General features: G+C 37.8%; 1 protein-coding gene across 3 annotated transcripts in view; it reads left to right on the top strand.

Moving 5' to 3' along the window:
* The window catches only part of SLC11A2 (solute carrier family 11 member 2), a 65,112-nt gene extending 45,414 nt beyond the window's left edge, over positions 1 to 19,698 (top strand). For all 3 annotated transcript variants that reach the window (XM_034412215.3, XM_060688925.2, XM_034412214.3), the window contains 4 exons: positions 985 to 1,058; positions 3,071 to 3,224; positions 6,984 to 7,037; positions 16,109 to 19,698. In XM_034412215.3, coding sequence (XP_034268106.2) covers positions 985 to 1,058; positions 3,071 to 3,224; positions 6,984 to 7,037; positions 16,109 to 16,186 — 360 coding nt within the window. In that variant the 3' untranslated portion in view covers positions 16,187 to 19,698. The remainder of the gene's footprint in view (positions 1 to 984; positions 1,059 to 3,070; positions 3,225 to 6,983; positions 7,038 to 16,108) is intronic.
* The last annotated feature ends 1,321 nt before the right edge of the window (positions 19,699 to 21,019 follow it).

The raw sequence follows: 21,019 nt of genomic DNA, 5'->3' as shown, positions 1-21,019 counted from the left end.
TGAATAGCCTAATGTGCCAAATCAAAGCTAGATCTTACTTATGAATCATTCCAGTTGAATTTCTGCTTTTTAAGCCTGCCTTTTCTAAATCAATAAACCATAACTACAGCAAATCCGGTTATCTTGCAATTTTCTCAATTGTTTATTTCCCAGTAGGAAGCTTTCCCAACTTGTAATTTTGAAGCCACTTAATACTCTCACTTCATTATTCATTCTCTGTTTTTATGTTCTCCTTTGCTTGGACGTAGAAGCATACAATACTGAACTTCTGATTCATATTCAAAATCTGGAGCTAAAGTCATTCTCCTGAAGATTTGGGATGAGGGAGAGAGAGAGAGAAAGAGAGACCTCTTATTATCTGATTGGGGAGTGCTAGATTTACCAGATTAGAGTTATACTACCTTTATTGCTAAATGTTTTTCCTAATATTAAACAAAATGTATTCTTCTGTAATTTAAAAACGATTAGATCCAATCCTCTTTTTCTGAGTTGCTATGTTGAATTACCTGCCTAATTGGAAATTGGGCAATTCTGCTATTATTTCTCTTTCCCTCTTTTGTTCCCCATTGTCTGAGGTCAACAAAGCATGGCAGAAAGGTCAGATTTGATGTGTTAACCTTGGAAAGAGCTTCGAAACCTTGGAAAGAGCAAAGAAATTTGAATGTGTCCTCACTATAGGATGGATTGTCCACACTTGAATACCATCTGTATGAAACCTTATTGCCATGGTCGCCTATATTCAGCCATCTAGTTTTATGGTGGCCTCAGTGTAAAGGAACAATAGTGCTTCTGCTGTTCAGTTCTTAGAAGATGCTATGTTCAGTCCAGAAAAATCTTCAGCAGTTAAAAAGCTTGGAGCAAATAAGCTTTGGAACTGCTTTCAGCTTTTTGCATTAATAGTTCACTACTAAACCAGCTTTCTCTTTGTACACAGATAACAAAAAGATCCTTTTCTGAGCATAATTTCCTTTTCTTCCTTTCCAGCTGCCCTTTGCTTTAATCCCAGTGCTTACGTTCACTAGTCTGCGTCCAGTAATGAATGACTTTGCCAATGGCCTGTAAGTATGAAGAAAGGCACACGTCTGGAATGTATCGAGTATTATACTTTATTAAGCTTAGCTATTCCTAACTTTTTGTCATTGTCACCATGTAACAGCATGGCCTGCTTTATGCATAATGACCACCTATGTTTTTAGCACATTGTGTCCACTCCATGAGGTAGACGAGACTTAATACCCTGTTTCCCCCAAAATAAGACATCCCCTGATAATAAGCCCAATCGGGCTTTTGAGCGCATGGCAATAAGTGCTTATTTCAGGGTTCAAAAAAATATAAGACAGGGTCTTATTTTTGGGGAAACACGGTACCAAAGTCATGAATACTACGGTAACAGAATCTTGCAACTCTGAATGTGCCTCCTTCCACTACCACCACCAGCACTTTATCCTAAATAGAATTAGGGACGGTCAAGCCTGAGATGTTTTCTCAAATTACATTCCCGCTTTGGACTTAGATTTCTCTTATCTGACCATTGTTTTTGTCAGGGAATTGCCCAGCAGGTGTCCAAATGAAGTCATAGAAGCTGAAATGAACTTGTCATTTTATATAGAAAAATATAATTCACATCAATATTTTACATCAGTCAAGATAGTCAGGCAAAGAGGTGCATTGTGAGGTAAAACGACACAGGAACACCATGAGGTAAATTACAGAGCACACATAACACACAGAGGAAAAAGGCGGGAAACAAGGAAACTCCCCTTTACACTCACAGTAACCAATCATAGTATAGATTGCTCTCATCAGGAGACAGCTCTCTCCAGCCAATCAACTGTAAGTGTATGTTCTGGCTCATTGCACAACTCCTCTGTTCCAGCTACTACATTTAAATATTTTAACAGTTTTAGCAAGGCTCTTCCTTCTATTCCTTAAGAGAATGGGCTGTGAGAATAAGGTTATTCTCACAGCCCATTACACATTGAGAATGCACTTCCTTTCTGTTTTCTGTCTGCCAATGGCAGAATAGAGTTTATATTATAACCGGCATGAACACCAGAATCTATTCATTTGCGATTATTTTTCAAAAGATAGAACCTAGACTAGCAGATCATACACTAGCACAATATCTGCAGATGAATGCTGCTTCTTTTTCAGGGTAAATATTACCCCAAATCTGCACTTGGGTATAGGTTTTATGACTTTTTGCATATTGACAGTTGACATGCAGTATTTCTAGATTTGCTATATAAACGTCTTAAGAGGATCAAAATACCTTTCAGTTACAGAAGAAAAGTTTGAATCCACGCCTAACTATCTGATGCCGAATATATAGAAAAAAACATTTTCACATTTCTTATGCAGTGTTGCTTATTCTTTTGTCAGAGGTTGCATTAATTTCCTACTGTAACCATTGCAGACTTTCAATCCATAGACTTCTAAGTTATTCAGAATAAATAAGAAATGGGAAATCTGAAGGTCACATGAAGCCTTCTGTATCCCATTTGCAGCCCACAAAGCACTGATTTCAGCAGTTTTATTTATTGCTTGTTTATTTTGCAAACATTAGCTAAAAATGAGTGCAAGATTCCTGGGAGATGAAATCCCAACTGACAATGCAATTTGTTTAGCATGTATGAGGACTTGATCTGTGTCCAAGGATTGGAAGACCAGAAAATGAATATATCAAAATCTAAACAGTTGTGTTTGTCAGGGGAAATGTACTGAATGATTGAAGGTTTATAACTAAACTGTTGAAAAAAAAATCAAAGCAAAAAAGTTGTATTTGGCTACATTTTTTAAATGGGGAAATGCTTGAAGAAGTTTCAAGACCTGCAAGTGCTAGTAGGAAAGTAATGGTTTTTAGCCATTGTAGTATATTGTATGGTTCAAAGAATGAGGTTTTATTTTTGTCCGCTATGCTGTGTGTAAGTGAGAGATGGGTACATCAGGACAATTGAAATCCAGTGGGAAATTAAATTGTGAATGTGTCTTTGTCCACAGTTAGTCCTAAGTAGTTATTCCTGATCCATTTTTTTCTTTGTAATTTTTTTTTTTTTTGTGTGTCTTCTAGGGGTTGGAAAATTGCTGGGGGAATTCTCATTGTGATCATCTGCAGCATTAACATGTACTTTGTGGTGATCTATGTGACTACCCTAGGACAAACAGTGTTATATGTATGTGCTTCAATTATCAGCATTCTCTACTTGGCCTTCGTGGCATATCTGGTGAGTTAGTGACGGCTTACATGTTCAGCTTTCCTCACATGGCATTTTCCATGTTCTCTTAGCAGTTATCTCTTTAGGTTTTTTTTTTTTTTTAAAAAAGGCAGTGGTCAGACTGGAGGCTATTTTTAAAGTCACATTTCATGGTACAGTTACCATATACTCCTATTTTCTTCCTTCAGCACTTGCTGTCTTAGATTCCAGCCATTCCGGGTCATAGCCAGGACCCATTTTAAGATGGCATTTGGTTTCTCACAGTGGCCAGCCAGATTGGAACCAACTTCCAGCGGAGGTAGTGGGGCAATAGCAATAGCACTTAGACTTATATACTGCTTCACAGTGCTTTACAGCCCTCTCTAAGCGGTATACAGAGTCAGCATATTGTCCCCAACAATCTGGGTCCTCATTGTACCTACCTCGGAAAGAGGGAAGTCTCAGTCAACCTTGAGCCAGCCAGGATGAAACTGCCAAACTGCTGGCAGCCAGCCAGCCGTCAGCAGAAGTAGCCTGCAGTACTGCATTCTAACCACTGCGCCACCACAGCTCCATCATCAGTAACTGAGTTTAAACATGCTTGAGATAAATGCATGTCTGTTATCCGATAGGATAGGATAGGATAGGATAGGATAGGATAGGATAGGATAGGAAACGAAACGAAACGAAGTACAACAAAGCACAACAAAGCACAACAAAGCACTTAAAGGGCAGACTCAATAGACCAGTCAAGGGATACTGGGTCTTTTTCTGCTATCAGTTTTCTATGTTTCTGTGTTACTTGCTGGATACCACTGCCCTGGTATATAGAGTCAGTAACAGCAACCCCTGGTAGACCTGTATTCCATGAATTCATTCAGTCCTGTTTTAAAGTCAAGTTAGTGGTCACCACCATATCCTATTTCTTGTGACAGTCAATTCCATAGGTTAACAATGCATTCCTATTTTTTTTCTGTTTTAGCTGTCCTTTCAATCAGCTTCATTAGATGACACTTAGGTTCTGAGAGAGGAAGTAACTTGTCCATTTTTTCCATAACATGATAAATCTCAATCAGCTCCTCTTCTGTCACCTAATTTTGAAGCTAAAAAGCCCCAAACAATCCACTCTTTTCCCATAAGGCATGTGTTGGAGCCCCCCGATTCTACACTTTTTCTAGCTCAAATACATCCTTTTACATTCCAGATACATTTCTATAAGGGCGTTACACATGTTGACAATTTTATTTTCCTAATGAACACAAGTATGAAATAGGTCTTTTTTTTAACAGCTGTTGTTTGTTGAATGGTTGCCTTGACCCATCTACTGTGACTCCAAAGTAGCTACAGGCAGCTTAGTTCCCTCAGTGGCTGTGTGCAATTGAGGCGGGATTTTTTTTTAATATAAAATTTATTGGTGGCCCATCTTATCACAGGGTAACACTGGGCAGTTATCTGAATGTATATCACTACACTTTATGTAAAGTTAATTACATTTTCCATTTGGTTGTCCGTTCACAAGAATCTTTTAAAGTTCTTTGTCAGAGACTGTTGGCGTTGATAGGTATTGCATCCAACCCTTCTAAAGGATAGCAATCGGGTGGGTTCTACTTACTTTTACTATCAGTTTGCATCGCGCCCACGCATGCACAGATCACCTATGATGATGATGTCCGAGTCAGTGGGTGGAGCCTTCTGCCGGTTTTACTACCGGTTCTTCTGAACCAGTTCAAACCGGGGGCAACCCACCATTGATACCAATGTTCAAATAATGCACTAGGGCAGGGGCCTCAACCTGAGGGCCACGGCCCGGTACAGGGCTGCGGCCTAATTGACACTGGGCCACACACGGGCCCACTCGTGTGAGCATCGTCACAGGTGGTTGCAGCCCACTCATAAAAGCACTGCTGCAAGTGTTGTGAGCTCTTGTAGCCCTACTCTCACTGCCCCCCCCCCGCCCCGGTTTCAGGCCGCCAACGCAGAAACTCTGCACTAGGAAAATGCTGGTTTTCTGTGACACTACAATAAAAATCTGGTCACATTTTCTTTAGTTATATCAGCTTACAGTTACCTTTCTACCTGTTGCTCTTTTCACAAACATATATCCTCTAGAGGAAATAAGCTAGAATTGTGCAGAGTACGAGAAGGCAAGGCAGCACGTGTACTTCTAGAAAATAACGGCTGTGTTAGAAACATTGTTCCTTTTAGAAATAATGCAATGGCCTTGTTTGAACAACGTTTAAACCCCATTCCAGGCATTCATTTTGCCAACTGTTTCAGAGCAAACAGCCAGGATGTGGCTTTGTAGGGAGAGGGAAGGGCCGTACAATTTAGAGCCAGTTCTCACTAGCATCAACTGAAATTTATGGGTTTATCACACAAGCTGGAATCGTGAAGGAAGACTCTTTCCAACCTCTCTTGCTTGCCCCCCCCCTCCATATTTCTCACTCCTGGTGGTATCTACCTATAACAAACAAAATAAGGATCAAAGAAACAGCTTGGTTGTAATTGTCAGCTTAGAAACTCAAGGAAATCCAGTGGAACCATGAACAAAAGGTAAACATTATTTGTTACAGGCTATTACAGTTGAGGAATGTCACGTAGTTAATATTGTCTGGTCAGTAATCACAGTTTGGGTACTCAATGACCAGCCTGCAGTTATAACATTGCAACATCTTGCAATCATGTGCCCTTTCTTGACAGTTTCCCACAAGCAAAGTCAATGGGGAAGCCAACAGGAAATTGAAAATCATGGTGATGTGGGATCCTTGCTTAACAATGGCAGCTGGGACTGCTGGAACTGCCATTGCTAAGTGGTGTGGTCACATGACATCATGCTTAATGACCACACTGCTTGGTGCTGGAGCTTCTATCCCGATTACCATTGTTAATCAAGGACTACCAGTAATAGAGTAGAAGTCTTTTGAGAACAGAAGAACTACCTTGCAAGGTCAAAGCAGAGCTTCCATTTAGCCTACTATTTGTTTTACTTGTGCCAACCATGTGACCTTCCAGAAAGCTCACAGCTTGGAAATGAAGACAACTGGTGTCCAACAAAAGCACATGCTTGGAGAAAAGGAAACAGCTTAGGAGACATCCAAACCTCCAGAACAGGGTTGAGAAATCTGTAGCCTGGCAAATAGAGCTTAATTACAACTCCTAGCATTGTACGCTGACTAGAGTAAGTTGTATCCATCAGCATAAGGAACACCAGAGGCCTGCTTTGTTTAATGACGGTAATATTCATGTGTATCAAGCTTGATTAAAAACTGTTTTAATGATTTGTATGAGTTCCTTCGCAATCAGAGAGCTACTTATCTGTATGGTTGACTAGGAAATTGGTAGGAATAAAAAAACATCTATTTAAAGATGATGATTTTTAGATTTGCAGCTGGTAGGAAAAGGCTTCCTAGGGTAGACAGGCAAAGCCATAAAATCTTCCCAGGGAACGTAGGGTGAAATAATTCGATCAGGTTTGTTTCTTGACATGCATATATAGCAAGTGCTGCAAAGTAAGTGCTTTGTTTTTTCTGACAATGTTGTTCTTCTCCTTGACCAGATTCAGAATTATGTGTCATCTCTGGCTCATATTTTAAAGCCTGCCTGCTGACACTTCTCTTTGAAATAACTTTGGGAGGGGAGACGGAGTAGAATCTGAGGGATGGTGGGGCTTCATAGAACAGAGCAGGGGGAGGGATAATGGTGGTGCTTGTCTGATTTGCTTGAAGGGAAAAAGTCTTTGAGTCTTTTAATAAATGCACCATTAATTCGGGATTCTTCTCTCTTTTTCAGAGTTGGCAGTGTTTAATTGCTCTCGGAGTTCCTTTCCTGGCTTGTGGGCATACGGTAAGAGTCACAAGAACTTTGCTAACTGAAGAACCGCCTTCAGCGGCAGTTAATTAATTACTGTGTCTACTGCAGAAAAAGTAGCCATCAGGGCCAGTGCGTTTCTATGGTTTACTTTGTAAACATATCCAAATGTATGTGCAATTTTGCACAGTGTTAAAATTGTGATAATGGTGTTTAAAAATTATTGGATGTATATGAGAAAAGCTTATGTGTATTTTTCCTTGTTAATCCCCAACAATCACACTCGGGATAAAATTCAATTCTCTTAGTACTGCATTAGTTCTCAATGGAGATCTCTCTTTATGCTGCTAAAAGCTAAGATACTTTATAATTTAACCAAGAAGCTAATATTTCACTCCAGTTGAGACTTATCGAATTAATGTTAATAAACCGAATGGCATAAAATTACATTTCATAAATTGCCCTTTAATAGAATACTGCTAGCATCTGTAGTTAGAATACAGATATCTAAGTTTGCTAGTTAAAAGCAACAGTTCCTTGGAGCTCAGGAATGCATCTTTGTCCACACTCTGTGCTTCAAGCGACAAATAAATTTCTGTAGAAGCAATAAAGCTATGGGTGGGAGAAGAATCTGCCTGCCTTAAAAAAAAAAAAAAAAAAAGGGTGGGGGGAACCTCCTTAAATCTTAATCATTGTCAAGCTTGTTTTCTATATGTCAGGGCGTTTTCCTCCCAGAGGCCAGTATTCAGACCTAAAGTAAAGACTTTATCTGTGGTGCTGGGTAAATCACTATCTGTGAATGAAGAGGAGCTAGAATCTGGGGGAAAATATCCCATCTAATTAATTTAAACCCATATAGACCACTCCTCCTTTCAGTTGATTTTGTAAATTGGCAAAGCTGGGAATGTCTTCCGATACCAAGTGGCCTCTGTGCCAACAACAAGCTCTCTGTGATGCCAGGCTGAGCTGTTTCCCAGCTATTGCAAAAATAACTAATGACTTACCAAAAGTGGACACCCTATGGTCAAACAGATGGCCAGACTCTTTAAGCACCAGAGTCAAAACCATGAAGACCTGCATGATTATAATGGAGGATATAAGCCTAGTCATTAACTGCAAAGAGGCTGCTTGCTTATAAGATCAAATCCAGATTTAGAACAGAAAAATTGTATTCGGTATTTACAAATATTTTCCATCTTTTGTGTGCTTAATCCTCATTTGCTCAAGCAAGATAGTACTCTATTTGTATTTCCTGCCATTCTTTATGGCAGGCATGTTTATATTAAGGAAGGGTTTCTGGCTGTCAAATTATTTATCTATGAGGATATGAACATTTTCCTTTAGCCAGAAATGTTTCCAGGCATGAAATATTAAATAAGCCTCCATTTAAAAAGCATATGCTCAGCTAAGAATGTGACTGTGTGTTATAATTGGCTCGATTTTGCTCCCTCCGTCATTTTCACTAATGATTTACCTGTGTTTCTGCTGGTTGCCCCATTCCTCAAACAAAGCATTGCAAAATCTTTCCTAATATCTTAACAGTGCTCTCAGGGAAGGGATAAATATCAAGAGAGAGAGAGATCATATTAAGAACCGAGAACATTTGACTCCTGAGCTTTTGGTCAAGATGGAGGGCAAACAGCTTTTAATCCATGTATATATTTTCCCCCAAGGATCTTATTTAAAGATCTTACTTAAGCTTGTGCAATCTTCCTATCAGGCCTCTATAAGATGTGTTGGGGCTACAATCCCAGAATTCCTAGTCTTTGCAACCAGTAAGGGTGATAACAAAGAATTCTGGGATTTGTAGTACTATCACAAGTGGGAGCAACCAAATGAGAAAGAACAGGATTTTCTTACTACAATTTGAGCAGAACCACCTTCATAAAGTACAATACACTTTAAAAAGAAGGTCCTTCCCGAGTCTGAATGGAGGGGGTTGAGTCTTTAAGAGTCGCATTGAGCAATAATTCAGCTTACGCCAGCCTGACATTATACAGCTTCTAACTTCCCTATCGCATCTGGAAGGCAAAGGTTGGCGAAGACTCGTTTGCAAATAATACTACTGATGTCCAAATACAACCTTGTGATAAAATTAATGTTTACTTGTTTACTTTGCTACAGTTGAGATAGAGGTACTAACTTTTTGATATGTATGTTGTTAATTGTGTTTCAAATTCTGAAGAAATTCCTAAATTCAGATGTTATTTGATTTGAACAATATGCTCTTTATACATATTATAATACTAACTACTATTCTTGACTAAAGAAAGACTCTTTATGATATAATAGTCAGAACTGAATGAAGTATGTAAGCAAAATATCCTCCCTTAGACACTGTTTCAGCCAGCTGTCCCATTTAGCATCAATGCCAAGAGGTTTGTGTTTGTATTTTTCCACTTTTTTAAAGTATTTATGATAAATCTTGGGATGACTAATGCATTTTAGCAAGGTTAATTTTTCTTCGTTACTAAAAATCGGACTGCTCGGGATCTGGGTTAAAACTACATTATGCTTACTTTGTATAGATTTAAAAGAGGTGATTTATCATTTTCCTTTCCAAGTATTTAAAAGTATGTAACTTTTTATCAGAATTATCCCAGTTTCCTGATCAGTCTATGTCAAAAGTTACCTAGTTAAACAGACTAAAGTTCTATTAAAACTCTAAGCTGCTTAACCTTGAATTAAGCAGAGTCCCTGAAATAGTAATACATAGTCACTGTTGCATTTTGTTGGCTTCAATGGGAACAGACTCCTAAACAGAGAACCTCCTAGCTGACCACAGCATTTCTTATTAATGATATTTTTCAATTGGAAGGATGCAAATGTAAGAGATTTGTCAGCTTGATTTGTCGGCTTGCATGTTGAGTTTGTGGGAAGAGTCTACCCTGTTCAAATATCAGAGGGGCTATACTTGTAAAATTTTGGATCTCACATTACCTGCTAGGGGGAAAAATATTTGCCTGGAAGAGGTAAAATTGAATACACAAAGCTTTCAGTAGAATTAACTGGAATCATCCCACAATTCCGAGTTGGGACTTAGAGGCGATAAAGTAGACTACTTTGCACGCATGGGACTCCCTGAAACAAACCTGCCCTTCTACCTCACATATCTAAATTAAAACTGACTGCACAACATTTCTCATCCACTTTACAATTTACTTTCCTAGTTGGGTGGTTGTTCCTGTTTTGTTTTGGTTTTTTTAAAGAAATGCCCATGCCTACAAAGTTCATAGGGTTCATAGATCATTGAGATGATTCCTACTCAACAAGGGATCATTACCTCCACTCAATAGAAAGGAGCTTATGCAGGACGTAAGAGTTGATGGAGAACCACCCACTTCCTGTTGTAGGCACTGTAGATTTGCTGCAGCAGAGTACTACATTTTAAAGAGCAATTTGTCTGATCATCTCATAGCTCCGTGTTGAAATTTGCTGCCTTGCGTATTTTATCCCTTTTTCTGTGTATATCAGGAGAAAAGGTTTCGCATGTCCCACCCAACAATATGTCCCACCCAGAACACTATATGTTAATGCTTTGCAGATTCTAAGGATAGATATATCTTGCATTCTCTGTGTAGACATATCAAGCTTTGTATTGTGCATGGATGACTGTTTTCCGATTTTGTTAGCATTATAGTTTACACTGAGGCTGGTTGGGTATTTCTGCTGTTTAAAACAGATAGCAGGCTCTCAGCTACTCTACACTATTTCTATGCACTTTAAACTTGTAAGTTCTCAGAAGGAAGATAAACTGCCTCTTGGGATGTCAATTTCTGTCTGACACTATTTGAATATAGTACGAGATTTCAAAAAACAGAGATATGTAGCAATCACGTATTAAAACATTTGAGCTACATAATGGCTTGTATAATGTGAAAGAAATGTCTATTTTTATCTGACCTAAACCAATCTGTATACCTAATTTTGATTAAAAAATGGAACATTTTTCAGCTTGGGTCTCTTTCTTTTTAAATTAACATCATGAAGATGATCTAATTTGGGCCACAGCATAATATCTTTCTCAAACACACATGGAAAACATTTCATAAAGGGTAGCTACCTTTCCTCCAATTTAGAGAATGGGTAGTTTCCCTCCTGCATTCATTTGAGTATGGAAGAAAGTTGAACACATCTTGATGAAGCATCCCCTTGTTGAAAGGAATCTGGAAGCTCTTCCTCTTTCTACTGCAGGGCTGTCAAACTCCCTGCCCACACACGCTGGCCACGCCCACACCCGGTTTAGCAAAGGGGGAAAAAAGTCCCAATATGTCACGCAGTAACAACGTGAGTTTGACACCCCTGCTCTAGTGTAACAGTACCAACATCTGTGTGAAGTTTTGTATTATCCTTATAATGAAGAATAAGGACCTAGAATGGCAGATACACTGTAATTGAGCTGTGGTGGCGCAGTGGTTAGAATGCAGTATTGCAGGCTAACTCTGCCGACTGCCAGCAATTTGATCCTGACTGGTTCAAAGTAGAAGCAGCCTTCCATCCTTCCAAGATCGGTAAAATGAGGACCCAGATTGTTGGAGACAATATGCTGACTCTGTAAACTGCTTAGAGAGGGCTGTAAAACACTCTGAAGCAGTTTATCAATCTAAGTGCCATTGCTATTGCTAATTTGAATGATTTCTTGACTGTATGAGAACCAAGGTTCACCATTATTTTGATAATAGGGACTGGCCAGACGCTTCGGCAAAGGGTAAAGTTTGAATGAAAAAAGCAAAGTGTATTGAACCCTCTCAACTAATACCTGTTGCTAAATATAGCTTCCTGTATTTGAATAAAACTTTTTTAAAAAACTATTTGAGTTTTTATCCCCATTATCATCACATCCTATGACAGTGAATTTTATGATGTGAAATTATATACTATATGTTTCTTCTCTGAACCTACTACAAATAATTTTTGTGACTGCCCCAAGATCTTCTGTTATTCAAGAAATGCACCAGAAGCACTGATTTGACCTCTTACTTTTTACAAATATGGATTCTTTGGAACATGCATTCTTCTTGCATTTTGATATCTCCATGCTGTCAAAAAATGCTGGTTTTTTAGATTTCCAGTGAACAAGTTGATCTTTTCATATTATTAAGATGAGATGAACAAAAACTGAAGGCCTAAAGGGTCATCTTTAAAACTTGCTTTGATACCTCACTCTGTGCAAATAAAGAAACGTTGAGCCCTCACACCTGTAAAGTTGCATTGTATTAGTAAACAGCTTATTATTTACCAAACGGACATTGGTAAATAGCTAAGATGGAAAATAAAGGAACTGCTGAAATTTCAGTTGCTGATCACTCTTGGAAAGAAACAGGTTTTTTTTTAAAAAAAATTCTTCACTTTTTATCTTGATTAAGTCAAAAAGTAACTGAGTTACACAAATAGGACAAGCAATGTGGAAGTTTAGATTAAAGCATTTTAGGACTTTTGACCCTAATTATTGGTCTTGCTTTAGATTATGGGTGTCCAACCTTTTGTCTTGCTTGGGTCACACCGAGTAAAGAGGAATTGTCTTGGGTTGCAAATAAAATATATATTTTATTAATATATATTCATATATATATATATATATAATCATGATGTTAAAAATTTATGAACCTGTGGGGTCAGATTACTAACTCCAGGGCCATGTGTGGCTTGGACATGCCTGCCTGAGATAACACTGTAAATACAACACACACACACACACACGCATGTGTTTCGTATGACTCCATAGCCATATTATTGATCTAATTTGCTGAAACAAACATTTTGCAGTGGTAAAATAAAATGTTAACAAATTCTTGGCAAATGAAGCAATGTTATAAGGCTTATATACTTCCCACTAAGAAAATATATTTCTAGTATATTCCAAGTAATTTTGATATGCAGATTAAATTAAAACTAATGCAATCATCCTCTTGCATACATACTACATATTATGAGAATTTTCTTTCTTTCTTCTGTGACAAGCTTTCTTTGCCAGCTTTAAAGGAACTGGAAAGCGTAAGTAATTGTTTTTCTCCCTAAGAAACATTCCAATTCCTACAATACATAATTTTATATCACACAAATGTTTGGTAATATTCGATATACCATATACAAAGAAAAAAAATGGCTTCTTGGAAAAAAAAGTCAAAATACAATCATGACTCATTGAAATATAATTTAGCTTAGGTCTGGCAAGTCGAGATGTAAAGCAACATTTGTAAAAGCCAGAACAATATGTGCATTCATCAAGTTGCCAGGTAATCCTAGAGTGTTGTTTTTCTGTGCTAGAAAAGGCTACTCATTTTAAGATTAATAATGTCCTGTGAGTGACGTGTTGCAAGTCTCATCACAATTAAGAAGCTGTGGTTGTACGTACAATAGTCCTTCAAATATAGAACATTTGTAGTTCTCCAATTGCACCATGAAATTTCTAAAACCTAAGCCCTGATTTTTAGAAGTACTGCTGAAAAGAACTTTTAAATCTCTCGGATTCCCAAGAACATTGAAACACTTTTAAACTGAACTATATCCTTTTAAACACCTTAAATTCCAAGTGAAAGGAAGAGAGAAGCACTGCCATGTATGAACACTCAATACATGTTGACTTTCTTAATATTTTACTAGGTATATGAGATATGTATGCCTAGTTCATAGTAATCCACACCCATCGTTTTTATAGCAGGTAGGAACATGTTACAGATCAGTTCTTTCCAATACTACGAATGCAGAAATAACTTGAAATATTAATTTGGTGTATTTCTCTTAACACACAATTAATTTAGTGAGAAATTGGTATTGCAAATAGCCTTCAACTTGTGAGTCTAAATGAGATTGAGTGTTAGTGTGATTAACAGCTGAAATTTTATTCTCTGTAATTTAAGCCCCAATTTCATACTTCTAAAAATCTGATGAGGCTTGTTTACGCTGATTCGGTGATCTCTGTGTGTGTTCCAGAATAGGAATACTGGAATTTCCTAGAGCAGATTCAGATCATGACTAAGAAAAGTGAATTCCTTCCATTATAATGAAAAGGGCAAAGGAATGAAAACACTTAATCCAATAATGAAGTCAAATCCAACAATTCACTCCTAAGTAATAGGAAGGGGGGGGTAATAACAGTAATATTTCTATATGAATTAAAGAACAAAATGATTGCCAAACATAACTAAAAAAAGTTCTTATCAGTCAAGCAGTGCAACAAATAGTATCATATTAACCTGCAAAACATTAATTTGTACAAAGTTGATAACAAATTAATGGAAAGTCTACTTAATGTAGATGTATCTCTCAACCACCAGCCAGTAAGGGCATCTGCAAGGAGGAGGTGTGTGTCAAATATTTAAAATGGCAATGACTGCCATATTGACTTTTTTCACACCCTTTAACTCATGCCTATCCCTGGCAATTGTTACAGCTAAATTTAAGGTAAAACGATGCTGTTGCACCTATGCAGAACTGAACACACTAAGTCCTACATGTATCGTCTCAATCAGCTATACGAACTTCAGGAACACTAGAATTTGCAAGATGGAGATCCCATTCACCCAAGCTGAATGATTCCATACCAGGGTCTTATTTTCTGAGTATCACTATGCAGCTTTGTGAGGAGGCATAAAAAGATGAGGAAATTAACCGACTATCGTACATACTGGCTAGCAATCATCTCCTGTTGAAAACACACCACCTACTCAGGCAGCTTCAGGCAAAATATGGGCAAGATTTCTATCAGGTATTGCTGAAAAGATGATGTGATTTTTTTCAGCAAGAAAGCTGATCTCTTCAAGTATCAGCTGCAAAGAACAGGCCTAGTGAGAGAGATGGAGAACAATCTGTCCTCCGGGATTTGGTTGTCCAATGTTTTCAAGAAACTAAGGTTCCCCCAACTTACTGCTTTGGACTCTCATTTCCATGGCTATGCTAGCCAGGGGTAATTGAAATTGTATATATACAATTCCAGATATAAGGAAGGCGCCTACTTAGTTAGGCAAATTTGATCAACACCAAGCCTTTCATCTTTGAGGCCTTTGCTCAGAAGATCTTGAAAAGCCTTCTTTAGAACTTCAACAAGTCCTGAAACAAACTCTTGAAGAGACTAAGTGCCAATTGTATTTTTTAAATAGGAACAGTAGAATAGGATCAAATAATGGCTGCTACGTTATCAAACATTCATTCACTGATATAACAAATCCCTTTAACTCTTAGAATAGGCCAAATAGGTCCGCCCCTTATATAAAACAGGAGTCATTAACTGGATTTTGAGAACGAAAAATCTCTATGAAGTATTTCTAACTTCAAAGACACTTGAGAATGATTTTAAAAGCCTCCTATTCTATGAAGAAAAAAATCGCTTCTAGGCTAAGGTGTAATTTACATGCAAATTTAGCAATTTGGACTTTGGCTGGGAGTGGTTTGTTCATTAGAGCCTGGTTCAGCCCTCTTGAATAATGAATCATCGCCAGTGGTGCCTACTTTAGAACACTGTGATTGGATTGTGCATTCCTGTGATTGGTTGTCAAGTAACTTCTCGCTTCTAATCTGCTCAGTGCGGTAGCACACTGGATGCTCGTTCTCGCTTAATTTTAAAAGGGAGCCTGACAAATCAAGCATCTGTGAAATAGATCTTAATAGTTTGGATTATTTAGCAATGGGTTGGGTTTGCCTACTCTGCTAAGCCATAATGTGGCTTGTTTTGCATTTAGCAAATGTGTGAATTCAGTCAAACTGCATTATGGCCTACCAAAAAAAATGGTATATTATATCAATTTTTTCTTAAAATCCATAGATTTTGTTGCTGTTCCTCATGCTTAAAAGCTGGCTTCAAATTATCCAAGAGAACTCAGAAATGAAAACAACCTTGGAAAAATTAGAATAGGGCCATACTTCATTATACTAAGGTTCTTTCTCAGCTTGGAATTATGTCAGAATTGCACACAAAAAAACCTAGGTTAGCCAATGAAATAAATGATCTTCTGGAAGATAAGCAGCTTTGATCGCCATTTCCCAAGTGGTTCCTTTACAGACTAGCTATTTCCTGGGGAATTTGGTGATCTTGTGATATTTGATTTCTGGATTTTGCTTCTGAAACAGCATTTCTAACTGCCACCAACTTCTTTTTTTGTCTTGCCTAGTATCATCTGGGACTCACTTCTCAGCCTGAACTCTTTCTTCTGAACAATGTTGATACTGTGCCAATCACGAATAGATGAAATTCCGTCCACCACCGTCAGCCGAGTGTAATTTATTTGAAGCACCCTTTCAATGCTGCACAAAACCAAATTTTGATTGGTTCTGAAATGAGTGGGTACAAGTCAAGAATTGCCAATGGAGACCGAGCTTCCCCTTAAAAGAAGAAACAGGAAGGAGAGTCAAATTATGAAGAATTATCTCTTACACTGGGAAACAGACCTCTTTAGAGGCTGTACATGAGATCAACTATGAAGGCCATTGACAAAGTTGGAGCATATCTTGCATCATAAGTGAGAAAAATGGTTGTAATTGACAGACATCTGCAAAACGCAGAAGGTAACAAAAAGGTGAAGAGCTCTGAATGAAATAAGGGGGGTGAACTTGACATTTCTCTCCTTTTTTTTGCACATCTCAGTTCATTTACTGGGAAAGTGGCTGGAAGAGAATTACATTGGAGAGAGTAGTAAATAAAGGGAGAGTTTGGTACCCTCTTCCCATTTTTCCACTTAGAAATCCTCACCTCTTTATTGGTATAAATAGCTACATATTTGTAAATAAAAGTTCTGATCTGTTTTGGAAGGATTCACAATTCTCTTTTACCTTCAGATTTCTGGAATGCTGTTAGACAGTGTAGAAATTAAGCAATAACCTGCTTTAATGCAAAAGGAAAATTGAACAGAACTTTCTGAAACTCTTAATGATCATAATCCACCAGGAAGGGAATCTGCATGAGCCCAATATAAGACATTAAATAAAGATGAATGAATAGAAGGTGGAATAAGAACACACTTCAAGTTCTTTAGGATTAAATCAGTGTTTCTCAATCTTGGTGATTTGAGGATGGGTGGACTTCAACTCCTAGAATTCCTCAGCCCATTGGCTGAGGAATTCTGGGAGTTGAAGTCCCCCCATTTTCAAGTCACCAAATTTGAGAAACACTGGTTTAGACAAAAAAAAAAAAATTGGTAGATTTCCCAGTTATGTCTTCTTATCCTATTTCAATGTGTTTCATCCCATTTCCTTCATATGGCATATTCCTGTGCTTTGCATACATGAAAGGCATGTGTTCATTTAACCATCTGGTTCCCTGTTTTGTTTAATTGTTGTGGGGAGTTTTTTGTTTCTTTTTCTTTCATGTAAGTCTAATTCAGTCTGGAACCATGGACTAAGGAAAAACCATGATAATCCTACATTTTTACTAAAGACAAATCAACCTAAAGGCTGTTGCTTCCTCTCAAGAAAAGTTGAGTAGTGAGAAGAAGAATATAGAGAAAGGTAAATTCCAAAGAAATCCATTGTAGGTCCTCTTTCTTAATTGCTGATGGAAAACTCCAGCCCAGTGAGGGTCCCAGAACTCTGGCTGTTCCACTAGCAATGTAAGGGCATGCCAAGTAAGTTAAGGAAGCTTTGGATTTCATTAGTGTCCCTGATCTTCAAAGACAATGATCATCAAGAAGGAATAGAAGTAACATATCCAATAATAATTCTCCCTCGTCCCGATTTCTTGAAGATTAGTCAACCTTTTTTTCTGAGCTTCAATTAAACATGAAGCCTTTTGCTCAGAGCTTCTATATCCTGAAGACTTTTGCTCTCATCGTTGAGTTTCATCTGCTCTGCTCTGCTCTTTCTGGGTTCTGCAAGCATTGTTCAAGTGATGCCTCAGGCTCTGGATAAAAGTGTCTGATCATTCAAATACAATGAAAGTTTCAGGCACATTTTTACAGTTGGAGAAACAGAACTGGGAGAAATCTCTTTGATAGAGATCAGGGATCTCCAAACTTGGCAACTTTAAGACTTGTGGACTTCAACTCCTAAAGCTCCCCAGTCAGCATGGCTGGCTAAAGAATTCTGGGAGTTGAAGTCCACAAGTCTTAAAAGTTGCCAAGTTTGGAGACTCCTGATATAGATTATACCCAATCTGATTTACATACTTCACCTTGGTTTCAAGTCAGAAACCAAGAATAGAATAGTATAGATATATACTATACTATATAGAAAACAATACAGTGCTAAACAGATTACTCAAAGTGTTACCTGAGTATGCACAAGATTGCAACCTTGTACTTTCTAAGCTTTGTTCTAAAGCTTCTTCAATTCTAAATTAAGATCGGAGGAATTCCAGCATAGACTATCCACTCAACCCTTCTGGTATAAGAATATCACTTTTCCCTTTGAGAATTAGCTTTCTAGTCCTCATGGCAGGATAGCTTTAAAAAAAATGAAAGCCACATGTGATCTTTCGCATTTGATCTTTCACTTCCCTTTTTCTCTTCTTTTCTGTGATTGTCCATGTTCTCTTCTATTTATAAAGCAGTTTCGCAGTCCAGTTCCATTTTCCTGCAGTCCAGTTCCAGAATAAAAAGACAGGTTTCTTAAAGATAGTGTAGGGGATGGTGTGCTCCACATCAAACAAGTTTCATATCTTCTGTCTCATATCTGAAATAAAAGATACTGTGGTATCTCTCATTGTAAAATGCACAATGCAATTATATAAATCATTCCAACTTGCATTGTCTAATGATCTGATGCTTAAGTTTATTACAGGTAGGAAAGCTCCTTTTCTGCTTTTGATAATAAGCCTCTCATTTTACCCAAGTCATATATTCATGCTGTAAGAGTTGGTGATGGTTGTGTAATGAACCAGCTTCTTTATGTAAACATGGCCTACCTCCCCCTCCCGTCTCATCCTTTCTAACCATCATTGGTGGCATACCTGGAATTTAACATGACCAGGTTTATTTACTGTTTACACATTCTGGTGTTAAGATTTAATTTAATTTCCAGACCTTTAGAAGAGGATGCAAAAATAAAATAGACACACCCAGCGTTGAACTTTGATTTCTGAAGTTTCCTCCTCCCATCCCAAAACCATTCAAGTTTCCAATCCTGACATTCAGAAATAAATTGGCAGCATTAGTAGAAAACACTAATATTCATAAATACTACAGCTGCTTTAGTTGGCCAAGATACATCCTATCTCTATATATTAGAGTTGTCTGGATATTCTCTTTGATTTTGGAAAATCTAATGTTGACATAGCTTTAAAACAAAGTTATGCCAACAAAGCCTCCGACAGTGAGATGTCCTTTGACAACAGGGGCAGATGTGTCTTGTTCAGCAATAACTTGAGACTGGCTTTTAAGACTGGCTGCAAAGCTGTTGCCAAAACTTTGCTTTCTGCTTCAGATTGAAGAACATAATATTCCTAATGCTCAAACTGTTGTCCGAGTCCCTTACTAGACCTGGATGCACAGGTACATTTGAACTCACTAGGTTGATGGTGCTACCAGAACGATCAGCTAGCAATGAAAATTATTCAAGGTGCTCAAAATATTTGTAACTGGGCAATAAAATACTTGGTTTATTGCTTTTGGTATCAATTGCTTTAAAAAGTTTAATGTTACAAAATCCGTTTTCCTTTTTGTTGATTTTGTTTGACATTTGGTACTAATTTATTTGAAATGTTGGGTCAGCCATTTTTGTTTATTTAAATGAAAGTCCAGATCTTCAAATAAATATCAAATACCTACTCCTTCTTTTTGGGATCTCATTTTATACCAAACGTACGTCATTACAATTCTTCGCATTCTGTGACTTTTAAAAAAAATAGTAATAATACAGAACTGCTTTAAGTACAGTAATTGCAGACATGAGAACTGCTCTCTCCCCTCACTCTTCTGTCTGATATTGTAAGAACACTTGGATGGGTAAAATGAAGAACACTGAAGCTTCAGAGGGGAGGTAGATGATTAGTGATAAATGGAAGCTGTGAAAGAAAGAAAGAAAGAAAGAAAGAAAGAAAGAAAGAAAGAAAGAAAGAAAGAAAGAAAGAAAGAAAGAAAGAAAGTGTCAAGCCTGGAAGCCATTTTTTGTATTGGGCCTTCAGACCTGCCACATTTACTACTATGGGAAATTGGAAGGGGGAATTGTGTGGAGCATGGGTGATATATAGTCATAATAACATTCCTTTCTCAGAGAGTCAAGGACATTTTGCCCTGCACCTGGGAGGCTGGAACTGGGAGGCATCTCTAGTTGGGACAGTGCTTTAATTGGACCATGTGATGGATTTGTGGGTGTTGGGCAGGGACTTGAATTTTCCTTTGGGTGGGGAAACCCTGGAAGCTTTCAGATTTGGGTTTCCCCAGATGTGCCAATATGACATCTCTAATAAAGTGTAACTTTGAGGAAACTCAAGCCTTGGAATTTTCATTCATTGGGGATGTTACTTGGAACCCTGACAGAAGGAAGGAAGGAAGGAAGGAAGGAAGGAAGGAAGGAAGGAAGGAAGGAAGGAAGGAAGGAAGGAAGGAGGAAGGAAGGAAGGAAGGAAGGAAAATTTCATAATTATAGCTTATTAGAAGGTATGAACCAAACTTATGCTGAATATGATTAAACCTAATCTAGGTTTCATTTCTGACACCCATCCCCAAATCTTCCTCTCCCTCTCCCCCCCCCTCTCTCACACACACAGATAAATTGAGAAAGAAAGAAACTTCACTAAAACGAATACTAAACCTTGAAAATGTCCACAAAGTGAACAAAGTGTTGTCTTGACATAAAGGTTTTTGTTATTTGTTGCAGCATTCTCTTTTTTTCTTGATTCTCTTGCTTTTGATACTTCTTTTTCTCTTTGTTGTTTTATTAAATAAAAAAAAAATAGACCCCAAATCCATTCCCCCCACCCCTTTTTTAGCAGAGATCCAAAACTCCAGATCAAACTAGAAAGCATTCCTGCATAAACCCCGTCCTCAGTGAATATTTCTCTGGAGCCACAGGTTTAATTTATTGCAAATACCATCAGGAAATGGAAGTCAGGACTGCGATTTCCAAATATTATGCTAACCCCAAATCAC

The sequence above is a fragment of the Pantherophis guttatus genome, chromosome 2 (assembly GCF_059756535.1).
Source record: "Pantherophis guttatus breed Tessera chromosome 2, ASM5975653v1, whole genome shotgun sequence".
Taxonomy (NCBI): Eukaryota; Metazoa; Chordata; class Lepidosauria; order Squamata; family Colubridae; genus Pantherophis; species Pantherophis guttatus.
Note: the sequence above shows the minus strand (reverse complement) of the source record. Positions and strands in the feature narration are given on the sequence as shown.